The following is a 26,935-nucleotide window of genomic DNA, read 5'->3' on the forward strand; positions in this document are numbered from 1 at the left end:
TAAAGTCAGGTTGATAGTTCTTGTTTGATTTTATTGACATATGAGTTAAAGGTTTTTACAGAGTGGATTTTGGTTTGATTTCTCTTTTTTATCACTCCATAAATCAGAAAATACTGTCAACAGTCAGAAAACAAACACATTTTTTTTTATGCATGTTTCATTGCTTTAACCATGCTTTAAGGAATAAAATGATGTAAACATAAGTGTGAATGATATATGAACAAACCCTTCTATAAAATCCTTCAGAATATAGAGAGGAATTAAATTCTAAGTTTTGGTGTATGTAAGTGCTGCTGAAGTAGACAAAAAACTCACAGACTTTAAATATATGGATTTTACCATGCTTTTTTAGGAATAAAATGTTGTATAAATCAGTGTGAATGATATATGAACAAACCAACAAACTAAAGAGAGGAATTGAATTCTAAGTTTTGGTGTGAAGTGCTGCTGAAGTGGAAAAACAAACTTGAAATCTGAAATCTACAGATGCAAATAGAACAAGTGAAATAAAACAAACTTAAAATGTTTTTTTTTTTTTTTTTGGATGTTTTCTTTCCACTAGTCTGAAACAACAGATGTTATTGAAGCAAAATAAGGCAAAAACTGAAAATTGACCAGTGCATGAAAAATCAAATGGGTTTGCCTGTAGTGTCTTGCCTTAATCTAAAGTAGATTTGATAAATTTGTAAAGACAACATGCATGATGCTCACCCACTCATAGGGGGTTTCAATGCTGCTCAAGTCCCTCCTTCAATGTAAGTTTGTGGGTTTTGTCAAATCAGCAAGAGCAACAACAGTCACGATCGACACCACAAATTAAGAAGAAACACTTAATGAATAGCTTTGGCAGAAAAGCAGATATGTTTATTAAGCACTTTAATGTCAGAAAAATTCAGCTCAATATAATACAGGAAATTACATTTCAAAATGTGAACGTTTTCAATGTACACGGTCAGCTATTTACAATCAAACTTCTCATGCAATGAACTCCAGGCTCAGAACCAAAACAGCTGAACAAAGGAGAAAAAGAAAACATCAGTAATACAGATGGCTTGAGATTTCTGAATACTGTCCAGGGTTCATCTTCATCTTAAAAGGCTCATTCTCTGTCCTTGTCCCAGGCTTAGTAAAGTGCCTTTCTGTAATTCTTCAGAGGACAAGTTTTCTGTTGCAGTTACACCCAATATGGCCTTACTGAGCGTCTCCTCTCATAGCAAACAGATGTCTGAAATCCACTCTACACCCGCCCCGTTCTCCCTCCCCCACAGAGAGCCACGGCTCGGAGACATGAGATCCGGCTTCACAAGACCATGGGCTTTTTTGTGCTTTAACTTTGGCTTGAGGGGTATACATTTCAAACCCTGTCCTGAAATCCAAATATTACTGCGGTTTGCTGCTTGGCATGAGTAAAAATCTCAATGACCTTTCGTTGACCTTATCATCAGAAGTCCCTGACGTTATCTGCCGCTTTGTCACCACCGCGCAAACTAGGACGCGGCTTGTTGCATTTTCTTCAGTCGCTGAGAACTCTGCATTTAGCACCAAACTCTGTAGTTAATGATACACCGTCGTTTGTTTAAATATGCAATTATGTAAATAGAGGAAAACACAAACAAACTAATAAAAGACAGGTCCCACAGGGACTAAATAATGAAGTACGGTAAAGCCAGAGTTACTCTTCTTTAAGGGCATCAATAATGCTACAAACATAATATAGAGTTAAAATGACAGAGTAAGACGTTTGTGGTTTAAAAATAATAATACAAATATATAATAGGCAACGCCAAAACATAGCACCATGATTTTAGCAAATACAGCACACACGGAAGCGGCTTTTTCTCAGAAATAAATATGTGCGAAGAGTAAACTAAGACTGAGTGATTTTATGAGTGCGCCGAAGGACTAATGAAGACTTTCAGAGATTTAAAGATGTGAATATGACGGAGAGTTTGTGATATCTGTCAGAGGAAACAACGTACTCCAGCGGCACATTGCTGTCAGTTGCACTTACACAGGTCAAAATAAACAGAAAAATGTAAATTTCTTTTTTAAAGTAAACTCTGATAAACAAACAAAGCATTAAAAGGCAAAAAAAAAACTAAATACAATTTAGATTTTTTTTTCCAAAAAAGAACACAAAGGAAGAAAGTGCATCCACTGCCTATTAAATATTAATGCATTAAATAAAAGCGTCTGTGTGCATCATGGTCACCACAAGAAGGCTGGAGCATCGACAGGCACGAGTATGAATTTGCATCACCGTTGGGCGATAATCCCTCTTCGGTTCTCCCACGTTCCTTTCTTCTTGAGACGTTCCACAGAGAAGTGAGGAAAATGGTTTCAGTTCTTTTGCGGATGAAAGCATTCACTTTGGCACAGTCTCTTTCTGAATAACAAATTAGGATTAAGACACCTGAAATGGCATCAAAACTCCTTGGGTCAGTATTTGAGAAGCTACTGGCATTCTTACAACATGTAGATGAGTGGTTCTTAAACTTTTCAGACTAAGTACCACCTTTGATCGAATCTAGTCGCCAAGTTTCTTCGAAAACCAACTTATTTAACCAGATTTTGATAAATATTCTTGTTGTTTGGATAAATTGTGCTCCCCTTTGCAGCAGAAGAGCATCTAAAAACATATACCACAATAGTAGCATTTAGAATTTTGTGGTACACGTACCATAGTTTGAGAACCACTGACATAAGCTTTTTTAAAGACAAAGGCTTTATACCCTATATATAAAACATTTATATAAAAAAACTCACTGCTATAAACACTACAAAATTACAGCTTTATGTAATAATACACTGTAAATATACATGACAATCTAATAATACTGTGAATGTAAGTTACAAATGTGCTTTCAGCCACAGAATAGTCTTTAAACGTCATGTACTCACCAGTTATAACGGCGTCTCTTTTTTGCAGTTTAACCCAGAGTCTGATCCTTCAATCTGGAGCTGTAGGGCTTGTTTCAGGCTTAAGTCCGTCTCCCCTATTGGGTAATTGTCCAGAAGGTCCTGGTGGCCCCTGCTGGGAACAGTTCTGGGGACTGAAACTCTCCCAAGAAAAACCTGGTTTCCATGTAGGTGGTATTTGGGGTTGGTCATAATACCATTCCTCTTCTTCTCTGCACAGCTCTGGGGCTGAATATAAAACTGCTCCTGCGATTGGACAGAATCCAGAGTGCTGGATCTTCCCACCATGATCTTACATTGTGGATCTTTAACTGCAATGTTTGACACTGGCTTATTGAGCACAATCCTTTTATCAAACTGAGTCAGTTCATACTCAAGAACCTGGTTCTGTGAATAAGAGCCATTCTTGCTCTTCTTCTTCTCACCAGATGTTCCTTTGTTTGAGCAGTTTTGGCCATTCTTGGATGCTTTGGTGGACTTGAGGCCTGGCTTCACCTGGCTCCAGTCATACTCGCTGGTTGGAGAGCCAGGCTGAGTGCCGACAGACCTGGTGGTGGAGGAGGGAGAAACAATGGATTGACGACTACGACTGCGAGGCAGTGAATGCTGCTGTATCTGTTCAATAAAAGAAAGGGCATGGACGCTGTCAATGGGAACAGTCTGGGCAGTAGCAGTGGATGAGGTGGTCCTCAACGAAGAGTTCTTTGAACTTTTGAGTGAGTTATTGGAGAGGGAGGACTTCTGTCGGTCCACTGTTGAGTCTGGAGACTCTGATGGTGAGCTGAAAGCATGAACAGGTCCGTTGGATTGTCTTCGCCCTGCTGAATGCACATCGCCAGCTCCTGTGCTTCCAGAGCTGCTGGACTTTATAGTGAGAGACTGCACTTTCCCAGCAACCGAAGCGGGCGTTTGCTGCTCCATGGTGTGAACAGGAGACGGGTTGCAGCCATTTAGACTCGTAGCGCCATATCTCTCTAAAAGTTTGATTATGGAAGTGTGACCACCCTTGGCTGCCACTCTCACGGCAGTGCGTCCAAACTGATCAGCGTGATTTGGATCTGCACCATAATCTAGAAGTGTCTGAACCACATCAATGTGCCCCTCTTGAGCAGCGATACCCAGAGCTGTAGCACCCTGGTTGCATGTGTGGTCTACAACGGTGCCATTGTCAATCAAGATTTGAACAATTTTTATGTGACCCTGCCAAGCTGCTGACTGGAGGGCAGAGCGTTTCTCATTATCACATGAGTTCACATCCGCATGGTAGTTGATTAGTAACCTGACCATCTCTACATGGCCTTGCCAACATGACACATGCAAGGCTGTTCTTCCTTCCAAATCACTGGCCTCAACATTGGCTCCGTTTTCGAGGAAGTACTCCGCCATGGCCAGCTGATTCTCAAGTGCCAGGATGTAAAGAGTTGGACGACCGTCTGCATCTTTGAAGTCAATATCCGCCCCATGGCTCAGCAACAACTCCACAATGTCTCGATGTCCCTCGAGCGCTGCAACTCGGAGAGCATTTCTCCCATCATACCCTCTCTGGTCAATACACGACTTGTTCTCCAGCAAGATGTGCACACAGTCGTAATGACCCTCTTGAGCAGACAGAATCAAAGGGATACGTCCATCATTGTCAACCTCTGTGCCGCGGGCACCTTGTTCAATGAGAGCATCAGAAACTTGTCTGTGTCCCTCAAAAGCGGCCATGTGCAACGGCGTCCAGCCTGCATCATCTCTGTGGTTTTCATCTAGTCCTCTGTCCAGCAGAGTTCGGACGACCTCCACGTTCCCCTGTGCGGATGCAATGCTCAGCACGGTCCTGCCTTCACTGTCGATACTGTCCACCGCTGCACCCCAGAAAAGCAGAGTGTTGACAACAGAAGCATGTCCCATAGATGCTGCAGCAAGCAAAGGTGTTCTCCCATTTTTATCAGTGTGATCAACATCTGCTCCTCCTTCTAGAAGCAGATCAACCACATCCACATGGCCTTCGTAGGCAGCCACCAGAAGCGGGGTCATGCAGTCTTTGTCGCAGTGGTCCACCTTGGCTCCACGGTCGATCAGCAGGCTCACGACTGCGCCGTGGCCTTTGCTGGCTGGTACACAAAGAGCAGCGACGGAGAGCGCCGTCCTGCCATCCACATCCTCATGGTTGACCTCAGCTCCATGATCTAACAGATGCTCGACAATTTCTCTGTGGCCCATGTATGCTGCAGCGATCAATGCTGTTCGTCCTTCATTATCCGCCTTGTTGACTTCGGCTCCATGCTGAAGAAGGTTGAGGACAATATCTTCATGACCTCCCCAAGCGGCAGCTCTCAGGGCAGTTCTACTGTCAGCATCTGCGCAGTCCACTTTAGCGCCTGCATACAGGAGTGCAGACACAACTTCCGAGTGACCTCCCCAGGCTGCAGACCTAAGGGCGGTCCAGCCGTCATGGTCCGTGTGATTGATGTTAGCATCACACCCGATGAGACAGTTGACTACCTTGGTATGGCCTTGTCTAGCTGCCAGAGTAAGTGCTGTCTGCCCATGGTTGTCCGCCAACTCCATGTTGGCTCTCCTGGAGATGAGAAGGTTCACGACATCCAGATTTCCACTGTAGGCAGCGTTGGCTAAAAGAGTTCTCCCGCTGGAGTCAGTTTGATTAACAGAAGCGCCATTATCTAGCAGAGTTCGAATAGAGTCCTCGCGTTCCAAGGCCTGTTGCAAAATGCACGAAGCGTGGTCATCTTCGTTGCTGACGTGAGCCCCAGCTTTGACTAGTAGTTGGAGTACCTCCTGTTCTTTTGGGATTGAAGAGGACAGGGAGTCTTTAGCAGGGGTGCCATTCCACACCATCCAAAGGGCGAGATTAAAGGGCTCGATCTGCAGGTTTGAGTTGATCAGGTGAAAGGCAAACTCCTGCACCTCCAGAGGTTTAAGTTGTTTTGCTCTGCAAGTGTAACTCATGGCCATCATTCGGTGTCCTTCTGCTGCATTGCAAAGGTATTTTTGTGTGCAGTGTTTAACATCCAGGAGCCATTCAGCAAAGCTGTAGTGAAATAAGATCTTAGTACTGCCAAGTCCATCAATAAGCAACTTGGAGAGAATGTCCATTTTCTTCTGAAAGTCCTCCATTGTCAAAGTCATGTTTTTAGTCCAGACTGCATGATAGAGCTCTCTGACAGTCAGCGGCCTGCAGGCAGCCAGAATCACATTTAGGATTGGCTGGACTTTGGCAAACTGCTTTCTGACAAACAGTCTCTGGCAGAGCCAAAGGTAGAGACCGTTCAGTGTCCCCGGGATGTCTCGGATTTCCCGCAGCATGATGAAGTTCTCAACCACTCCATCAAGAACTCGCTCAAGGTATAGGAAGCAGCCACTGCTCTTGATGTGAAGCTGGTTCAGCATCTCTGCTGTCTCCTTGGTGAGGTGTTGCCGTAGGGCCTCCTCCTGGTCTAGGCGGTGGAGGATGTATTGCTGCACATCTTTTACGATGTAGGCCTTCCGTAGGTCGTCTAGGCTGATCTTTCTGAATCCTAAAAGAAAGACAGAGACAAAAGGTGATTAGTTTGGCCTGAAGTCTGTACAGAAGATTTCTAGTGTCACATTTGGTCACAGTGAGATTTTCTATGAAGAAACAAAGAGACAAAATCTAGAAGAAGAAGAAAAATCAATAAGATGATAGCTATGAGTATCAGCCTGAGAATTTCATAGCATTTACTGAATTCTACAAAACGAGCAGACAACACTGACTTTGCATATTTTATCTGGTGATGTCAGCTACAATTTGACGTGTGTTTTCATAAAAGATTAAGTTTTAGGTAAACAAATTAGTTCAGCTTTGGACGTGTGTTCAAAAATACAAATTTACAGTCATTTTTGCATACCCCTTTTGTCTCCTAATTTGCAGAACTCATAAATATAAGAAATAAAGATACACATAGATAAAGATATATGTATATTTCCCACAAGACAAAATACCAATTTACATTATTTATCCTGTTTCTAGTATGTTGTCGTCTTCTTATCAATAAATATTTGCACCTATCGTAGTTTTTCTGAGTTTTGTGTGTCTCTCAATTGTGAAAAGCTCAAAATGTGTTTTTTTTTTGCGTCAGTGGCAGCGTCACTACTCAAGACAGGATCATTTATGTTCATTCAGTAGTTCTTTTGCTTTGTGGAATATATCTGTTATGTGAAAGAGCTTCATTAAGCCAATAAGAAATAAAAAAACAAAATGCTTTATTTTTGAATGTTAAACATCTTGCAGATACCACGAGGAATGTAAACTTATGCACTCATCTGTATCAGCAGTATTGCAAACACACACAAACACAGGGACCTTCATCTTCATGCACAATGCACAAAACTCAAGAACAGCAGTGATTGATAAAGGCAGTTTTCTTGCAGAAAGGATGACTGGAATTTGCTTTGTTTTCTCTAGAAAATAAAACAAGATGTGTAATGATTCCTGTGGCAGAACTAGGTCACATCTGCAACTTCACAAAGAATGAGGCGCACTCGAGAGTTTCACATAAACTGTGAAAACACTTTTTCAAAATAAAACAAGGCCGAACCAAGGGTTTTACAAACAAGCACTTATGCCAACAGAAGTCAAGGCATTCTGCTTTAGATAAGTGTAAATTCCATCGTTTTTTTGGTCGGCATGCATGTTTAACAGCAGTCCAAGGGCAGATCGAGCATTTTATGCACAGATTTTATTTACAGTTCCCATGGACTCAAGACTCACCAAGGTCAAAGGAAAAAACATGAACTCCTCTAAGGTCGTTCACATATGTCTGAATCTTTCTGTAGCCCCACTGGTGGGAGAGCAGCAAAACATTCCTTTTCCATGTAATTTAATTGGTCGCTCACTCATACAATCTATATGAGTCCATTTTCTATGGGAAAGAGAATAAAAATAGGCCTACTTCCTCTCTAAAAGAAGCATGTTTACAACAATCTCAAGTAAATACAATACTCTTTTCAAGCCAAACCCCAGAAAAGTGTTTCAGTCCTTCAGAAAGACAAACCAGCAACACAAAAACAGAATACAGATTACATCTTTCCTGGCCGTTCCCTTAGAGTTTGAAAAGTTAACAAAACCTCTTTGAATGAGATTATATAACGTCCATCTTTCTGAAAGGGCTCAGGAGTTATTTTCTTTGTCTTTGGTGCTTGAGGCCTGAGGCTGCTGTCAACAGCTGAGGCTTCCCAAATAAAACCTGTGTGAAATCTAAACCGGGGCATGAATGACAACACATGCACACCTGTGGACAGTCATCCCGCCTTCGTGCCATCCTTTCTCCTCTTCTCCTTCATACCATTGGCTTTTAATATCCAGTTATAGAGTTCATTAGAGCCCACCCACTTTTCAGCAGCGGTGGTTCTGGAAGTATTTATCCAATCGGGATTTTTAAAAAGTCTTTGTTAAAACATTATAAGCCATGAACCAAGCCAACCAGCAAAGATAAAAATAACAAATTTTGATTTGAAGCAAAAAGGTTAATCGGACAATAAGACAAAAGTACAAGACTTGACGGCTTAACGGCTTTAGTGAGGGAAGAATTACAATCTCATGAAGCATTCAGTGACTCGATTACGTCATTTGCAGTGCTTCATGGGAGTGGGCGGAGCTAAATATATTTTGGCGCAATTTGCTCGCTGCAATTCTGGTGGACTTTTCTCTACAGCATCATGGGTAATTTAGTTTTCACAATGAATTCTGCTATTAAACAAAATTCTTTAAAAAATATGTTTAAGTAATATGTTGAATGCGAACAGATGGGTTCAACAAAGCATACAGTAGATTAACAACCTCGGAGCTCACAACAGGTCTGTCTTTGAAGATTTATTTTTCCCCTCTGGAGAAAATGAATTCAATTTTTACTTCCAAAACCTGACTGGTGCACTCTATTGCATAACATTTCACTCCAGTTCACCATAAAAGCCTTTAAATGAAGTCAGACTGGTCACCAGCATGTAGTGCAGTTTACAACCCATGTTCTCTCTTTGAGCCCCGGCGCGTCTGAGGCTTGTTTTTGTCATTAGTGAACTAACTGACCCAGACCTTCACCCTGCCTTCAAAACACACAACAGTGTCCAAGCCTTCAGCCTGTACGACTCCAGATGAAGGAAATAGAAAGGCTGAAAGAGGAAGGGGCCTTGTAGGGGGACTAAAAGTGGGGCAGTGGAACAGATGACCCAAATATGTTATTTGGCCGGCGGGTCCTGCACGTAACTAACTCGTCTGTTTAAGTGGGTTGAAGGGAAGTTGGGCTTGGAAAGCTGCCACCGGTTAAACAGTTCACCGGGTTTAGAATACGGATTACAAATTACTGTCTAGTAAATACTGGAGGCATTTCAAGAGTTCATCTTTTTAGTCTTCTAAGAAAACCTGAAGCCAACTAAACCTCTTTCATTATGTTTTCAGGATCCTCCCAAACACATGTCCTTTCAATCAGAGACGGGAGGTCGAGGAAACCCCGACAGGACACTCGTGCCCAAACTGACCCTGTTCTCCATGTCTCTAATGAAGAAACGTGGTTCTGTGCCAAATTCGTCTTATTCTTAATACATTATATAATCAATACAATAATACTATATTGCATCATATGTATGAATTAATTGCTATATTTGACTGTTTTACTGTGGGGTAGGTGTCGGTTCTAAAATGATCTACACTTTGTTTTATTGTTAATTAATGACTAACTCTGAATATCAAATTTATTAAATTCTAAATTTATAAAGTTATATTAAATTGTATTAAATTACATAATTATTATTATTATTAAAAACAAATCAAAACCATTTTATGTTAAGAATTGTTAAATATAGCTTCCAAACATATAAGTAATTATAAGGTAATGAAAGGCAACAAAGAAACATTACAAGCACTGAACGAAAAGTATAGTAGAAATTCAATCTACACATTCATAAAAAGTAAAAAATAAAAAAGTTTATGAATCTATCCTCTTTCCTCACATAACTGCTCTGCAATCATATTTATGAGAGTTGCTGAAATCGCGTTTGGTCTCGTACTGTATCGTGTATCTTGTCAGTGTGTGCACTTGCTTGGCCATTTGTAGTTGATAAACAGGAAAGTGGGTTCAAGCGCCAGCAGAAGGCAGTGTAATGAAGTGGTCTTTAAGAGAAGCAGTCTATCAGCGGAAGTTTAAAATCAGCTCGTAAGTGTATTTACTTGTCTCAGTGTTTAGCGCATTTGCCGTTGCTAGGAAACGCTTATTTTGTTTACTAGGATGAGAGTTGCTGAAATCGCGTTTGGTCTCGTACTGTATCGTGTATCTTGTCAGTGTGTGCACTTGCTTGGCCATTTGTAGTTGATAAACAGGAAAGTGGGTCCAGCTGAATTGAAATGATCATTTGTTGGTTTGGTATAATAAAGGTTATTATACCGCGGCAGCGGTCGCGGCAGTCGTCGTGTGAAGCCCTCTTAGTGTGAAGACCAAAGAGTGTAAAGACCATCGACTCTACCGTGCGACTCCACCGGGCAGGGACACCGGCAAGGGATAGTAGTAGCTTTTTATTTAATTTTTTCATTGATATGTTTATTATTGAAATGTTGTTGTTATATGCATGTGTTAATTTTATTTAATTTCTTTATTTTCTTAAATATGTGGGTAGATAGTATTTATAGAGTTGTAACTTTTTAGTTTTAGTTACTTTTTCTTATTTGTAAGTCGCTTTGGACAAAAGCGTCTGCTAAATGACAAAAGTAAAGTAAGTAAGTAAGTATTTAAAGTTCTTGCAGAATTATCACGTTTTTTGTTTTTTTTACCAAACTATCATTAGAGAAAATATTCTGCTACTTTATTTAGCTAAATATATAAATTGTCAAAAATGACAGAATTAAGGCTGATTTTTAATAATGAGATTAAATAATATATTACTATGAAACGTGTATTTTTTGGTAATAGTATAACATCACCGTGTTGTGTAGATCAATTCAACAACACAGTAGATTAATTCAGCAGTGTAGGCCTATATTGATATGAATAAACCACATCATTTGTTTTTCCAAGGGCAGTCAGGGATTTTTTGTTTTTTTCTGAGCATTATTTTGATGACAGTGACAGGCTTAACAGGCTGTATTCACACAGATCTATTTTAACTGATCTTTTGTCTAGTCTTTAACTCGTAATACAATAATTGTACATCATAAAATGCAAGTGCAATCTAAACAGGAGGTCAGAAACTCAACAACTCCTGCTGATAAAGCCGTCGAATAACAACATCCACCCTGCTGTTATATTCAGGAGATGCTGCAGGCTGTTAGGGAGGAAACTGGATCTTCCACCATAAATGAATTCATCAATCATGCGATAGAGCGACAGACAGGTGTGCTTACATAAGGAGTGGCCACTGTGAACAACACTCGGGTGTGTGAACTTCACATACACGTATACAGACAGCTTGTGTTCCCACAGGAAAGAGATTTCACAAACGACATCTCCTCAATATCTCAACTGCCTGCACTGAGATTAAAGTTTTGCTTAAGTCTCCGGCTTCGCAGATGTTTCTCCTGAATAAAGATCTCTGTAATCTAAAGATCCCAAAGTCTAATCACCTGAAGCATTTTAAACGAAACATCCAGTCAAATCACATTTACTTCTATGGTGCTTTATAGCAGACTGTTTCAAAGCAGCGGTAAAGTAACAAACACAAAAATAACAGTGTCAATGTTGCAAAATTATCAATTATAAAACAAATTCAATTTCAGCAGCTCTACTGAAATAATATAGAAATAAATAAAAGTCATTATTTGGATTAATTCAGTTCAAGTTTTGTGCTCATCTGATAGTCAGTGCAGTCAAACAGTGCTGCTTGCAAATTAGTGAATTGCAATTTTTCAAAGAACAATTATTATTGCAATTTAAAAAACTATTTTTCAAAAAATCTAATGGCTATATAATAATAATAAATAATGTTGTGATTGTTAATGTCTATAAATGTCTATAATAGTAATAATAACATTTATTACTACTACTAAATAAATAAAACTCTAAACTATTATCATTATTACAACTACTACTACATAATATATATTTACTAAATAAAATAAATAAAAACTAAATTAAAATAAATAAAAAAATACACTAGGGCTGCACAATTTAGCCAACATTTTTGAATATCTAAATATGGTGATAAAATAACAACAACAACTAAATAAAAACAAAAAATAGAAAAAAAATAAATAAGAAATATTGTTGTAATATTTTACTGTAAAATTAAAAAATAAGCATTTAAGAAAAATAATACAATTAAACCATCAAACTCTTATTTTGACAGAAACCTGCAGGGAGCCCTTAAATATGTTTCTGAGTGAAGAGGCACTGTGCATTTAGACGCTTATGTAATTAAATCATGGCTATCGCACGAAACCATATGGTGATTTCAGTTTTATTTCAATTAATCATTCAGCCCCAAGTCAAATCAATAATATTACTAAATATTAATTGTCTTTTAAACCCTGAGATGAGTTGATGCTCAAACTAAATGTAGCTGAAAGCTGCATTACATCTGAGCAGAGCTGATCATCGTTAGATTAGTCAATGATCAAAACAGTCATTAGTTGCAGGCCTGCGTCTGAGTTAAGAGGGTGTTTCTCAGATCATCTGCCGTTGATGTGGTTTTTCCAGTCCGTCTGAAATAGAGACATACCCGTCTGATGCTAAAGCGGCACAGAAACTCTAAACCCCAGGCACATGTGTCTTGATTACATGCTATTTTAACTCGCTCTCTGTACATGCGGTGAGGGTTCTGCATGAATGAAACGTCGCTCGCCCTCAGCCACCCGAAAACATGCAAGAGTCCGCTGCTCCGCGTTTGTAATTACGCCAGTCGAGCAAAGTTTCCTAAAATACACTTGAATCAGCAAACTTCCCAAACGCAAGCCGCCCAATTCAGAGCTCAAGTGTGTGCGTCCTGATCCAAATACAGTGTTCAGATTACACACAAGCGCTTCAGCAGTGTGTCGAGTCAGAGGACCGGGCCGCTCTCACACAGAAAGAGAACTAAAATCATTATATACAAACAAAATCATGTACAGACGTGTTCTCTGCTGCAGACCGAGATGAAAGACTGTTGCGCTATTGTTGAACCAGATGCAATGATACTGTAGTATAATAGTGCACTAGCTATTTTACTTTAACTTTACTTCTCACTGCATACAGCTACAGTTAAGTACAGATTACATTGTATTGAGTGTTATTTAAATTGCAGATGAAAATTGCATCCGATTTCACTGTTCTGAGCTCAAAACAAGAGAAAATTTACCGTTAGCAATAATCTAGACTCTTTATAATTATTCAATACATTTTTTTTTTTATTATAAATATTAACAAAAAAAATAAATAAAATCAATATAGATCGAAAATAAAATAATATACACAAAAATGTTTTGCACTACACTTTTAACAAGGTCATGCCAAAAAGTTGAATATACATATTCTTAAATACTGATTTTTTTTTTTTTTTTAAGTTATGGTAAAATATTCCAAAAATAATACTCCATTTGTTTTTATTCAGTAATTTTTATATTAATATTTATGTACCAGGCAGCCACTTTTATGCAGTTTTTTCCAAAAACTGGGTCTCAAATTCAACACATTAATTAAAAAAAAAAAGTTATGAAGGAAGTAACAAGTAACACAAATTAAATATGAAATTTTGAGGTAGAAACACTGAAATAGTATTTTAGCACCTAGTCCAACAGTCTTTACTTTTTATAAAAAAAAAAGTGTAGGTTTATCAGTTCAATCCAAAAAAAAAAAAAAAAAGCTGTTAAAAAGCCTCATCCAATAAGAACAGAGGCTCATCACCAGTCCGATGACAGCTCAAGGATCAGGATGTTTGCAGGAAAGACAGAGACACCAGACTCTTCCTGCTCTCTCTGCCAGCATGAGGCGTGCATTTCTTCAATCTCCTCCTCTAGAACGAGCTGCACTTCAGTCATTTAACTCAACATCTCTCTTCTCCATCACTTCAGAGGGTTTGCTCTGCCAGCTCAGGGTTAATGTGTGCTGTGTTTCTCTCTGGAGACACGAACAGAAAACGGAGGGTGCGGCTTTGACGCCATTTTTAAAAGGACTGCATTTCTAAGGCAGAATCAGCAGTCTAGAGCATGATGGGATATGATCGCACACACACAAACACTCCTGAACCTCATGCTGGAGAGTCTGGCCTGTCACCAACAACAATATAACACAGCCTGACCAGAAAGAGAGAGAGAGAGAGAGATAAATAATTTAAGATTGTGGAGACACTCAGGGAGCAGACATACACTTCACCTGTGGACAAGGGGCCTGTGTGTGAGAGTGTGTGTGTGTGTGTGTGTGTGTGTGTCTGTGAGAGAGAGAGTGTGTGAGTGTTTCTCTTTCTGATCTGTGGTGATTCCCAGCACTGCAAGTGGAAAATGAACCAGTCACATATGAGTGACTCAAAAGCATATTACAGTCAGCAACCTTTTTGTCATATTATTATGATTTCTGAAGATCATGTGACACTGAAGACTGGAGTAATGATGCTGAAAATTCAGCTTTGATCACAGAAATACATTACAGTTTAACAGATATTCATATAGAACACAGTTGTTTTAAATTGTAATAATATTTCACAATTTTTACTGTATTTTTGTGTAGTTTTACTGTATTTTCTGTTTTTAATAAATGTTCTTGTTAATAATGTTCTTTTTTCAAAAACAATTTGAAATTATACGCATAAATATGTCCTAAGCTTTTTCAAGTTAATAAAAATGTATTTAAAAAAAATCAACAGTTAATTTATGAATTAAAAATGTAACAGTTGAGACAAAAGATCCATATTTTCACTGCATTACAATATCAATCACAAACTTGCTTATTTGATCAACACAGATATTGTGCAAAATACTCCTAAAATTGTTCATATTTAAGAAAGAAAAGAAACATTTCAAAATCCAAAAAGTTGTTTATTTTCAGGTGTAAATTAGATTTTAAATAACAGTTGTCCAATGTGACTCTGTATGTGTTTGCGCTTCACTGTGATTGGTGTGTGAAATGCTGAAAAATGCTAGTTGTGAATAGAAATAATTTCTGAAAGAGAAACAGCAGAACAATGTCAGTCACTCAAATCACGCAGCGTGATGAAGCGTCTGAAGTGATTAACACTCTGTGTGTATATTAGCTTCTGATCAGGTATTGAAACTTGTATTAATAATAACTAATTTCATTGGTATTTCAGCTTAAATGAGATGTTATTGTGCCAATCCCACTTCAAACTCATTTACGCCGGCAGCAGAGCGACACATGACAGTTCTGCACTGTTTCCCACAGATTAGCCTTCGACCTCTGAGCCCCCGTCGCCATGGGAACGGCACAGAGGTCACAGATATTGGCCCCTCACACCCAAACACTGCTAACGGTCAAACGTGTTAATGAATAAGCGTGTGCGGGTGAATCTGACATCTGACCCGACTCGCAGAACACAGCTGTACTGCTGGATCAGCATCTCAATCAGACTCTGAATACTGTGATGAACATCATAAACTGACCCTAACATTTATTCCTTATAGAAGCTCAACACAACAGTATGCTTTCAGAAATACTCCAATGTTGCTTCATAACTGTAAAAATCTCTGTAAGAAGTTAAAAGTTGTTTTCTATGTGAATATGTGTTAAAGTGTAATGTATTTCTGTGATCTGCAGCTGTATTTTCAGCATCATTACTCCAGTCTTCAGTGTCACATGATCTTCAGAAATCATTCTAATATACTGATTTACTGCTCAACAAACATTGCTGATTATTATCAATGTTGAAAACAGTTGTGCTGCACAATTAAAAAAAACAAAAGAAATAAAAATCTTTTATAACATTATGTTTTTAAGTGCCATTTTTGATCAATTTAATGCAGCTTTGCTGAATAAAACATTAATTTCTGGTTCTGATTGGATCATTGCTGTATTTGCTGTGATGTTACTAGCTAATATTAACATTTGCCACCAGCAGCCTTACAGCAGACAATGGAGTAATGAGTACAATGAGAGCAGGAGTGAGTTATTCAGAATGTAAACAGAGTGAATGTTGACGTCATGTTGACTTTAGAGCAGGTGTTTATAATCTGCGGTTAAATGCATCTGATTTTAATGCTGGACACGAACCACTTTGGGATTTCAGTTGATCTTCTGGTCTAAGATCAGTGTTTACTGGTCACGGATGTTTACTGTGAGCCACCACACACACACACACACACACACACACACACACACACACACACACACAGAGAGTGTATTTTTACTCCAGTCTGACCTGGATTCTGAAAGCCTGCAGCCTGTTTCTGTGCTGAGACCATTCACTCACACACACACACACACACACAAAATACTAAAAAACCTCACATAATTTCTTCTCAATCCAGCTGTGATGTCATCAGAAACACAACACAAAAAAATGGTAAATGACTGCACAACTGAACATCGCAACACTAATATCAGCTTTACAAAAATGATGAACACATGGCAGATGAAATAGAGAGAGAGAAGCTCATATTTTCAGTAAAAACAAAAAAACATTCTGCAACTTTTGAAAGTCAAATCCACAGTGAAGAAAAGAGCATTTACTAAAACTAAACTGCAAAAATGTCTCATCCAAAAACACATTTACACGTAAATGGCATGGATTCAAAAGTGTCAATGGCCACGTACAAACTTGCTCAGCAATAGATGCCCTGCAGTGAATGGGTGCCGTCAGAATGAGAGTCCAAACAGCTGATAAAAACATCACAATAATCCACACCACTCCAGTCCATCAGTTAACATCTGGAGAATAAATCCATCAAGTCGTTTTTAACTTCAAACAGTTGTTTCTGGCTAAAATACAAGTCCATAATCCATAATAATTTTTCTGTGAAAAAGTGCATCTCCTGTTGTCTCTCACTTTAAAATCCAGCCACATATTTGTTTAGAGCTGTTTTGGTTTGTAAACAGTGTTTAATCTGTGCAGATTTCTCTCCTGATTCAGACCAGAACACTTTTTCACTGGAGGAAGCGTTATTATGGATTATGGACTCATATTTAAGTTAAAAATGTCTTGATGGATTCGTTTGATCTTTTGTCTTCTCCAGATGTTAACTGATGGACTGGAGTGGTGTGGATTATTGTGATGTTTTTATCAGCTGTTTGGACTCTCATTCTGACGGCAACCATTCACTGCAGAGCATCCATTGCTGAGACACTGATGCAGAGACACATTTCTACAAACCTGATGAAGAAACAAACTCATCCTAACCTTGAATGACCTGAGGGTGAGCACATTTTCATATTCGGGTCAACTATTCCTTTAAATTATATATTTCAGTGGTGCAAGAAAATCACAGGCAAAAAGGAATAAGTCTTGACTCATTCCTGCTGGCAGATCTTGTTATGAAAAAAAAAAAAAAAAAACAGCAAACAACAACAAGCTCATAATAAACCGCAAAAAAATCCAAATGATTTATGTTGCAAATAAGACCAACATACCACAACCTGCACCTTCCCACTTTAATAATTTCATATTCTGGAACGCTTTATGAGCAAAGCCCAAACAACAAGCCAAAAAATGCTTATTAATAAGTGTAATGTAAACTAAATCTTGAGAAAGTGCTTGTTTTTGTAGTGCCATGCCAGATTCGACAGTCATTTTCATGGAAAAACAACTTTAAATCCAAGTTAAAATATAAAAAAAAAAATGTAACAACTAAAAATGTATACAATGTTTGAGATTTCAAATAAAAAAAAGAAAAGAATAGAGTGCTACAAAAATTATGAAAAAAGTTTGAAGAAACGTCAGAGTAAGAAAATCACACAAAAGATTTAACACCCTGTCAATGAGGTGTTTTCTTTCAGACCGAATCCATACGGCCAAATCAAACAGCCACGTTTATCTGTCCTCACATAACACACACACTCTCACTGTCTCTCTGCTCATTAGAAATATTCACACATCTGGTGCTGATTTCCTGCTGCAGGAGCTGCGAAACTCATCCAGTCTGATCTCCACTGACTCTCAGACACACAAACACACACAACAACGCCTTTACTTTCTAGCGCTGGGAGACATTATGTTTTCAAATGAACAGTAGTCCTAAAAAGAAAACAATTATGTAACATAATTCATTTTTTATGCAAAGTAGCACAATAACACTCTCTGATGCACCACACACACAAAACTCTTAAATCTCAAGGTCTGTAATTCAGTACAGCTGCTGATTTGATCTGATGAGTGATGTAAACGTAGGGAATAATCATCACTGAGGTAGAGATTTTCACCTGTGAAGAGTTTGGTGATGTGTTTGTTCTGCCGGCGTGCCGAGCAGACGAGCAGCAGCCAGGGCGGGAAGAGCTCATGATGGGCGGCCAGCAGCTCGGCGATGTTTGCTGACCTCTGATCTCTGTCTCCGGTCAAATAGCCCTCGTCCACTGAGTCCACCAGCACAAACAGAGCCTGAGACGGAGCCTTACAGCCCAGCAGCGGCAGCAACACACACCTGAGAGACAAACACACACAGATGAATACACCATTTTTTTTCCAAACAAAACTTAGGCAAAAGAATTGAACTTGGTCAGATTTAGCAAGTTATTTGTTAGTGATTCAGAAATCTTTATTTTTCCCCAAATTTTGTATTTTTCATTTAAATTCTTCTCGATACAGTTTTATTGATTGATTGCCATATCAGCTGCAATAGTGATACTCATGGCAAAATTAATAGTATGTAAATTTTCAAAGACAATTATGATTACAACATTTCATGAAACATACAAAAATATACATACTCAAAATAATAACAACAACAACAATATTAACAATTATACAGAATCTTTTAATTTAATGCATACTAAAAATTGTGAGTGATTAATGGTTTAATTATGTTTTAATAATCAAACGTATATGAATTAATTGAATTATAAAACAATTGAATAACTTTAATTTGAACTATAATACAGCCCTATAAAAACTATGATACAGTCCTGTTTTGTTTTGTTTTCAGAAATCGGATACTGTTTTATGATTTAATACAAATTTATTATCAAAACAATGTTGGCAAACAAATAAAAAAACAGATTACCCTATTAAAATGTTATCAAATTTAACAATTCCTTTCATATTTCAACAAACAAATATCTGCACAGCAGACCTTTACTGTTTAAAATCACAAAACTGTATTACATGTTTAATCACAATAATCAAATTATTATTGTTATTTTTATTACTTTGCAAAGTACATTATATATTTATATTCCTGTCACAATTTCTTGAAGTTAAACCAAACTTTTTCTCCGAGTGTGCAGTGTGCATCGGATGATAATTTTAGGTGAAATGCTGATGAAGTGATTTAGAGCAGCTCTGGAGATGAAGTTAATGTGTTCCATGTTCTCGTCAAACATGCTTAAGTATGTGAAGTGGAGCAAACAGACACACACACAACATGCAGATTCACATTTACGCTTTTTAATATTCACACACTAGTCCATATTGAGATTTTAATGTGTACACCCCTACTTTTGATTTATTCATCCAAAAATTGTCCAAAATCCACGTTAAACAGTAAATTCCATCTTTATGACTCTGTCTGTTGACTCGTGTGTTTGTCCACTCATTTCCTGTTTGTTTCTGTCATTATATCAGTTAAATGGACTCGATTATCCCTGCTGGAGTCACTGCCATCTGATCACTACAGAAGACTGACATGAGGTTTTAAATCTGATATTTGTACAGTAAAATCGTGACTAATGTGCACATGTGTGTCTGATCTCAGCTGCCTCTACACAACCAGCAGAGATGAAGCAGTCAGATCACTCATCATATCACTGCTCCATTATTGTAATACCGTGTATCTGACTGAGCACACAGATGAGCCTGAATGTGGCCGTTCAGAGTCTCATTGGGCCCACGTCACACACACATTAACAGAGCGATGCTCAGACACAGAGTGTGTTTGTGCATGTGTGTGGGCGCATGGCCTGAAATCTCCCAGCATGCACTGGAGCAGAGAAACACAGCAGATAGCCAGGTAGCAGTCAATCAGAACAACAGACATGATTCATTTAACTGCAGCAGTGGCACACGTCGCTGAATAGTAATTAGGCTTGTCACTACACCACATCGTTATGAACTGAACAAAAAACCTTACAGATTTTGTACTCCTTAATATCAACAAACTATACATTTATTTTAGCTTGTCGTCAAGGCAACATTTCCCATTTCCGTTTAAGTACAAACATAGCTAAAATTAAATAAACTAAAACTAATAAACAAACATACAAATAATAATAAAAAATATATATATAAAAAAATATATATATATATATAAATATAAATAACACACACACAAAATATAACTGTATTAAGTACATTTACATATTACATACAAATTATTAAAAAATATTCACCAATATTTAAATGATACTAAAATAACACTGATACATCCAGTACACTCAATATATATTGCAAATCTGAACATTGTCACAAAATGTAACTACATTATTGTCCAGCTCTGATCTGCTAAATGCAACTACTAAGGCATGAAGATATTAAGATATTATAAAACATTAACATCATGACCTTCTGTAAAGCTGTAACAATTTGCATTGTGAAAAGTGCTAGGAAATAAAATTGACTAAAATCAATTTAGTAGACCCTGGAAACTCTATAGAGAAAAGTGAACCAGACTCTCATCTGTGCCGCATCATAAACCAATGCCTGCATAAAAAGACACTGATTAAATTACCCTGCTATTCAAACCAGCAAACCAACATCACAATGTTCATGTATCATAATCGGTTACATCATTGTTCTGTGGAAACGCAGGCTGAGAGACGTTCACAGATTCCCAGCTCAGAGAGAGAGAGAGAGAGAGTCTGCCTCGCTCGTCTAAAGTGGTCTGAACCATCGACTACAAACTGCTGAATCATCTCTCAGAGAACGACAGAGACGGACTGAGCTCCACCCTGTTCATCCCTCATTAGTTCCTACACCACATGACCAGCCCCCAATAAACCCCGGCTGTCCTGGAACAAATGACCAGATTCTGCTTTAGATCAGTGTTCAGTCCACACTGACAAAACACTCACATACTAAACAGGTTTTCCATTGCACAAATTATAATTTATCCGAAATCAGTTCTTGACGCATTAAGATGTTTGAAGATGCCCTGGAATGACCGATCAGCGGTGAAAGCACTTAACCTGCCTGCTGACTGCGGTAAAAACAGACCTCATCAATGGGCTTCAGTTTAACATCACATTGTGTATTTCCTTCCACAACAACACCACATCCTCATCTGAGGTCTGGAAGATCATGGCTGAAACCGGCCTACAAACAAAGCCCTGTGAACCAACACGGCCTGCACACAACCTGAACCTCAAACAGCACACAAACACATTCTGTTTTAATTACAACAAAACCATTTTAATCACTTTTTTCAGTAATTACAAGCCCAATGCAAACCTGAAGTTATTCTGTCAACTTTCAACATCACTATGACAAAGACCCACTGTCTTTCACTTTAATATTCTTTACAGATCTCTACACATTACGGACTTTTTAAAGAATTTAATACTTTTTTCAGCATGTACACATTAAATTGATCAATTCTATTGCAAATAAATGCTGTTTTTTTTTTACTTTTCTATCAATCGGTGAATCTCGAAAAATAAAATGCATCACTGTTTCCACAAACATTTTGTACAGAACTGTTTTCAAAATTGATAATAATCAGTAATGTTATAAATGGCAGGAAATCAGCATATTAGAATGATTTCTGAAGGGTCATGTGACACTGAAGACTGGAGTAATGATGCTGAAAATTCAGCTTTGATCACAGAAATAAATTACAGTTTAATAGATATTCACATAGAAAACAGCTATTTTAATTTGTAATAATATTTAACAGTTTTTACTGTATTATTGATCAAATTAATGCATCCTTGGTGAGCTGAAGAGACTTCTTTCAGAAACATACAGGTCCTAAACTGTTGAACAGTAGAAAGAGAACTGATACTGAATAAACCAGATGTTGACGCAGAATTCAGATAGATATTTTAACACAAACATACAGCTCTTACAATCAATCATCTACAGATCGTCCCTCAAATTCAGCAGAACTGCAGAGTTCACAGAGTTCATGTGTGAGCTGCAGGTGACGCCTTCACTCGAGGTCACGTCAACACACGTGTCAAAAGAGAAGAGTTCACTCACACACACACACACCACTGATTTCTGCGATAAAGAGTAAATCAGAGAGAATGAGTTTCATCTACTGCACACACTAAAGCACGCGTGCTGCTTGTGGTGTTTCAGCATCTGTTCTCTCTTTGATCTCCAGAGCTGCTCAGCTCACTAGTATTTCACCTTTTCATTTGAAAAAATATACAAAGTCAAGTCTTCACCACAACTGCCAAAATTAAAAGTTTGGTTTAACTTTAAGAAATTATGACAAAAATATAATATTTATCATTTTAAAATATGTATATTTATGTCAAAACAGCACAAGAAGATAAATATTATCACTAATAAATACCACCATACTTTCACTAGATGATTAATCATAGTTTTCAGACAAGTTTTTTTTAAATGTTATGTTTATTTATGCAAATAAGGCAATATCTAATTAAATATGCACTAATTTGCATACATTTCCAGAACAGAAATCTGAACTTTAAATAAAGCCAGGCTTAAAGTTCTTATTTGATTTTGTTGTCACAGAGTTGAACGTTTTTCAGAGGGGATTTTTGATCTCTCAGTAAATACTGTCAGAAACAATACATTATATTTAGGAAAAAAATACATAGATTGATTTGATTATGAATTCAATTGGCGATTTAATTAAAAAATATATATTTGTATAATTTCTTTTTACAAAATGCATGTCAAAAACTACTTGAAATCATGACACTTAAAATTTTACGTCAATTTATTAAACGTTTAACAATGTTATTTTTAGGGCCCTATGAAATCTGAACTATTTTGGAGGTTTTATGTAATTTTTATCATAGCACTCTACTTTTGGAGTAACCAGAGGTTCAGTTGATCAGAGACACGATGATGGTAAAGTAGTTCATTAATTAAGCCTTAAAGCGCTGAGCTTTAACCACTACACCACCTCATCTGAAGCAGTAAATCAAAGATCTACTCCTCTGAATGCCAAACGAATGCTGCTCACCTCTTGAACGTCTCAGCTGGGTTTCTCTCGCACTCTCCCGGCTGCAGTGCGCTCTGGACCGCCGGCTCTCTCACTTTCTCCTCGTATTCTGACACGAGTCCCGAGCGGCATATCTGAGACACCAGGCCACGGACAAAGCCGCTCACACACAGCGTGTCCGAGTCCTCGGCCCGGCAGAAGTGGAAGCCCAGACAGTGCTGGTGCAGGCCTCGGTGGACACCGTGAACCGAACTGGGCCACAGTAACTCTGTACACAGAGCAGTCTTCCCGCTTCCGGGACCGCCGACCAGCAGGACCCCCCAGGAGCTGCCCTTCCCCGCTCCACTGACGGGGTTGAGCGGCTCTGCGGTTCCCGGGGCGCTGAGGTTGCTGGTTTTCTCCTGAAGGCAGTGCTGGATCTTGTGGAAGACCCACTCGCGGCAGTAGAAGCGTTTGCCCTGCAGCAGGCTGGTCTGGGCCATGATCTGTGTCCTGCGGGTCAAAAGCGGCGTCTAGATGTTACTGGGCATGCTCAAACCCTGAGAGGGTATCCATGTAGACACCCGTTCATCATCACGATGAGTCTGAGTGACCGCTCCTCCCTTTGATGAACACAGAGGACCAGTGGACTGCAGAACTGGACCCTGAAGGCGATGGGGTTAAATCCTCACAACCTACACAGCGAGGTCTCCATCAAATCCATCCGTGTCTCTGAGACCACAGAGACATAATGTGTCTTTAGCAGACTGATGAAACACCCTGAAACAAACACCAAAGACACCATTAAAGCCAACATGTAATTCACACTGTTTACTTGTAACCCACATTATAGTGAACGATCATCTCAAACATGGCACTAGCAATGCAATGGTCATGTGTTCGATTCCCAAGAGAACTGATCAACTTACACTGAACACAATGCAAGTCGGTTTAGATAAAGCATCAACCAAATGCATAAATGTAAATGATCAATGAAAAACATGTTCTTCATAATCCTTCATAATAACTTGCTTGATCTCTGAAATTTCATCAATCTCTCCTAAATTATCAGCAAAATAGATTGTAAACACAGGGTCATGCTGACTTTATACCCGAGTAAAAACACTACCTAAATTGTAATTCTAGATAGGTTTCTTCATTTGGCTTGAAATACACATGCAGCAAGCACTTTGGCCAACATTCAAAAGAGCAACGAACCACTGAAACATATGCAAATACTGAGCCAAGTATGAGGAGAAACACAAACACTCAAATCAAGCATCCAAGCAGCTCGCGAGTCAGCAGCATTTTTGGGAATCTTAGGAAAGACTTGGAATAAAAACTATATTTGATGTCCTAAAATGTTGTGGATTGACAATGATTGATACTTTGATGTCCCAAAAATATCGGTGATTGAACTTTATGTCCCAAAAAAATAAAGAGAAGGGAAGTGGTGTGTGGCCAAGTATGGTGACCCATACTCTGAATTTGTGCTCTGCATTTAACCCATCCAAGTGTACACTCAGTAGTGAACATACACCCGGAGCAGTGGGCAGCCAATGCTGCGGCGCCCGGGGAGCAGTTGGGGGTTTGGTGCCTTGCTCAAGGGTCTCACCTCAGTCGTGGTATTGAGGGTGGAGAGAGTGTTGGTTATTCACTCCCCCACCTACAATCCCTGCCGGACCTGAGACTCGAACCCACAACCTTCAGGTTACAAGTTCAACGCTCTAACCATTAATAATGGTCATTGACAACTAAACTTTTACACCCCAATAATATTGGTGATCGACAATGATAATTTGATGACCCAAAAGACAATGGAAGACAATGGATCCTGCGATGCCACAACAATACTGAGGATTGACAACGGATCTTTTGATGCCCCAAAACGTTACTAATTCATAAATAATGCACCAAACATCTTGGTGATCCACTATAGCCCAAAAAAGCTGAATGGTTTTGACACACAGCCAGAGTTTCCCAATGGAAAAAAAGTCAAGTCATGGCTGTCGACAAATAATAAAACCAACAATGCCTGATCACCACAGCTACTACTGTAAAATCACTGTAAAATCACTGTAAATTAAAATGGGATCTCATGGGAGTTGTTTTAAAATCTGTCAAATATCTTGACTCTCTTTCTGAGGACAGTAGCTGCTAATGCTAATAAGTTACCAGAGTTTTACAGTGGTGAGAATCACTGTGGTCACTATTGTTTTTAACGGAAACTTTGGTCCATTGTGAGAGCGCTCTTCAAACGGATCTTTAAACGCCCATCAAAACCAACCCGTTCAAACACCCACCGGAACACCACAGAAACACCGGACCTACAGTAACGGGTGACAAAGAGTCTGAACACACACACACACACACACATTACTCGGGCTCCCGGTTTCCGTTCATTAGAAATTCATCTTCAAATTTAAAAACATTTATTTGAATCGTGACGGTTATTTAACGGCTATTCTGACTGAATCCCGTTTACTCTGAGAGCGAGCGACGCGACGCGACGCGTCAACACCAGAACGCTCCTGCTGTCGGTGCCTCAAGCGTTGCGTTGATCATAATGGGATCATTCTAGTTTGTCGCGTCGCGTCAGACGCGTTGAGAGGAACTTCAGCCGAATGCGGTAAATATCTAATAAAAATCTCACCTCCAGCGCGTCTGTTCTCTCAGATATCATATCCCGTCCACAGAGAAACACTCTTGTGACGGTTTTCTGTCGTTAGTCCCAATCCCGAATCTTCCGTTCACATTTTCCACTCCGGTTGTGTGTCGGTTTGTTCTGTGGAGATCCTCCCGCTGACCGACACTCGCCGAAGCTGAGGCTCCGCCCATCGAGCATGACGCATGCGCGGAAGATGATGGGAGATGTAGTTCTGTCATGCGTGCGCACGCAGACGTTGTAGTTTGTTAACGATAAACAATAAAAACGTTGCATACAAATAAAATAAATAAAAAGAAGAACGTACATAAACATACATAAAGTCACCTTATAAAATAAATAAAAAAAATAAACAATAACCCTCACGAAAAGTAATCATGGTTTTATTGTAGTAACCATGTTTTTTTTGTCTTTTTTTGCGTATTGATTAGCATTTGTATAACCACAGTTTTGTAGCAAACCCATGGTTAATTTGTGATTTAACTATAACTATAGTAACCATGTTTTTTGGGGGTTTTATTTATAGTAAAACCATGGTTATTATTTGTGCTACAAACCAGAAAGACATAAAATATGTTCATTGACATTCAGTGTTGGCGAAAGTTACTTTTAAAAATAATGCATTACAATATCGCGTTACTTCCTAAATATTACATTACTTAGTTACTTTTTATGGAAAGTAATGCATTATGTTACAAAGAAACTAGCGTTACTTAATTGAAAAATATATTTTCTTGTTACTTATAATGCATTATCCCCGACACTGTTGACACTGAACTACACAGCTGCTGTCATCGGTGATGTTTCTGCATTATATGAAACCTTAACCTGAAACCCAGCCAGCCAAACCAATCAAGAGAATGGAGATAATTGCTGCAATTTTCTCTCTTTGTGTCGGTCGCAGAATAAATGCCAAATCCGGGGCCTTTGGGGGTCAGAACGGCCCCGGCACTCAGGGCTTTGTGAATATGTAAAGTGCCCTCGGCCCATATCTGTCTCCCGCAGTCTGTCCTTCACACAGCTGTCAGGTTTCTCTGCTTTCCCATCATCTCATACAGCCGAAGTCATTATTAGTCGACACTTTACATGTGCGAAACACAGAAAACTCTTGTCAGCAGTCGGTTCACATGAATATGGATCCGTTTTCAGGAATAACCCACCTGACAGGGAATATTCTCACCATATTTTATACGTTATTTAAATGTTAAGAC

General features: G+C 38.7%; 1 protein-coding gene across 1 annotated transcript; it reads right to left on the minus strand.

Moving 5' to 3' along the window:
* Positions 1-833: 833 nt before the first annotated feature.
* LOC306882915 (ankyrin repeat domain-containing protein 50-like) lies at positions 834-25,855 on the minus strand. The gene is made up of 5 exons (XM_079437913.1): positions 25,713-25,855; positions 23,102-23,839; positions 18,210-18,427; positions 2,902-6,443; positions 834-2,413 (listed from the first exon to the last, which is right to left on the minus strand). Exons 2-4 carry the CDS (start codon positions 23,560-23,562, stop codon positions 2,905-2,907), a joined length of 4,218 nt encoding a protein of 1,405 aa, XP_079294039.1. The 5' UTR covers positions 23,563-23,839; positions 25,713-25,855; the 3' UTR covers positions 834-2,413; positions 2,902-2,904.
* Positions 25,856-26,935: the final 1,080 nt, after the last annotated feature.

The sequence above is a fragment of the Barbus barbus genome (genome assembly GCF_936440315.1).
Source record: "Barbus barbus genome assembly, chromosome: 17".
NCBI classification, from domain to species: Eukaryota; Metazoa; Chordata; class Actinopteri; order Cypriniformes; family Cyprinidae; genus Barbus; species Barbus barbus.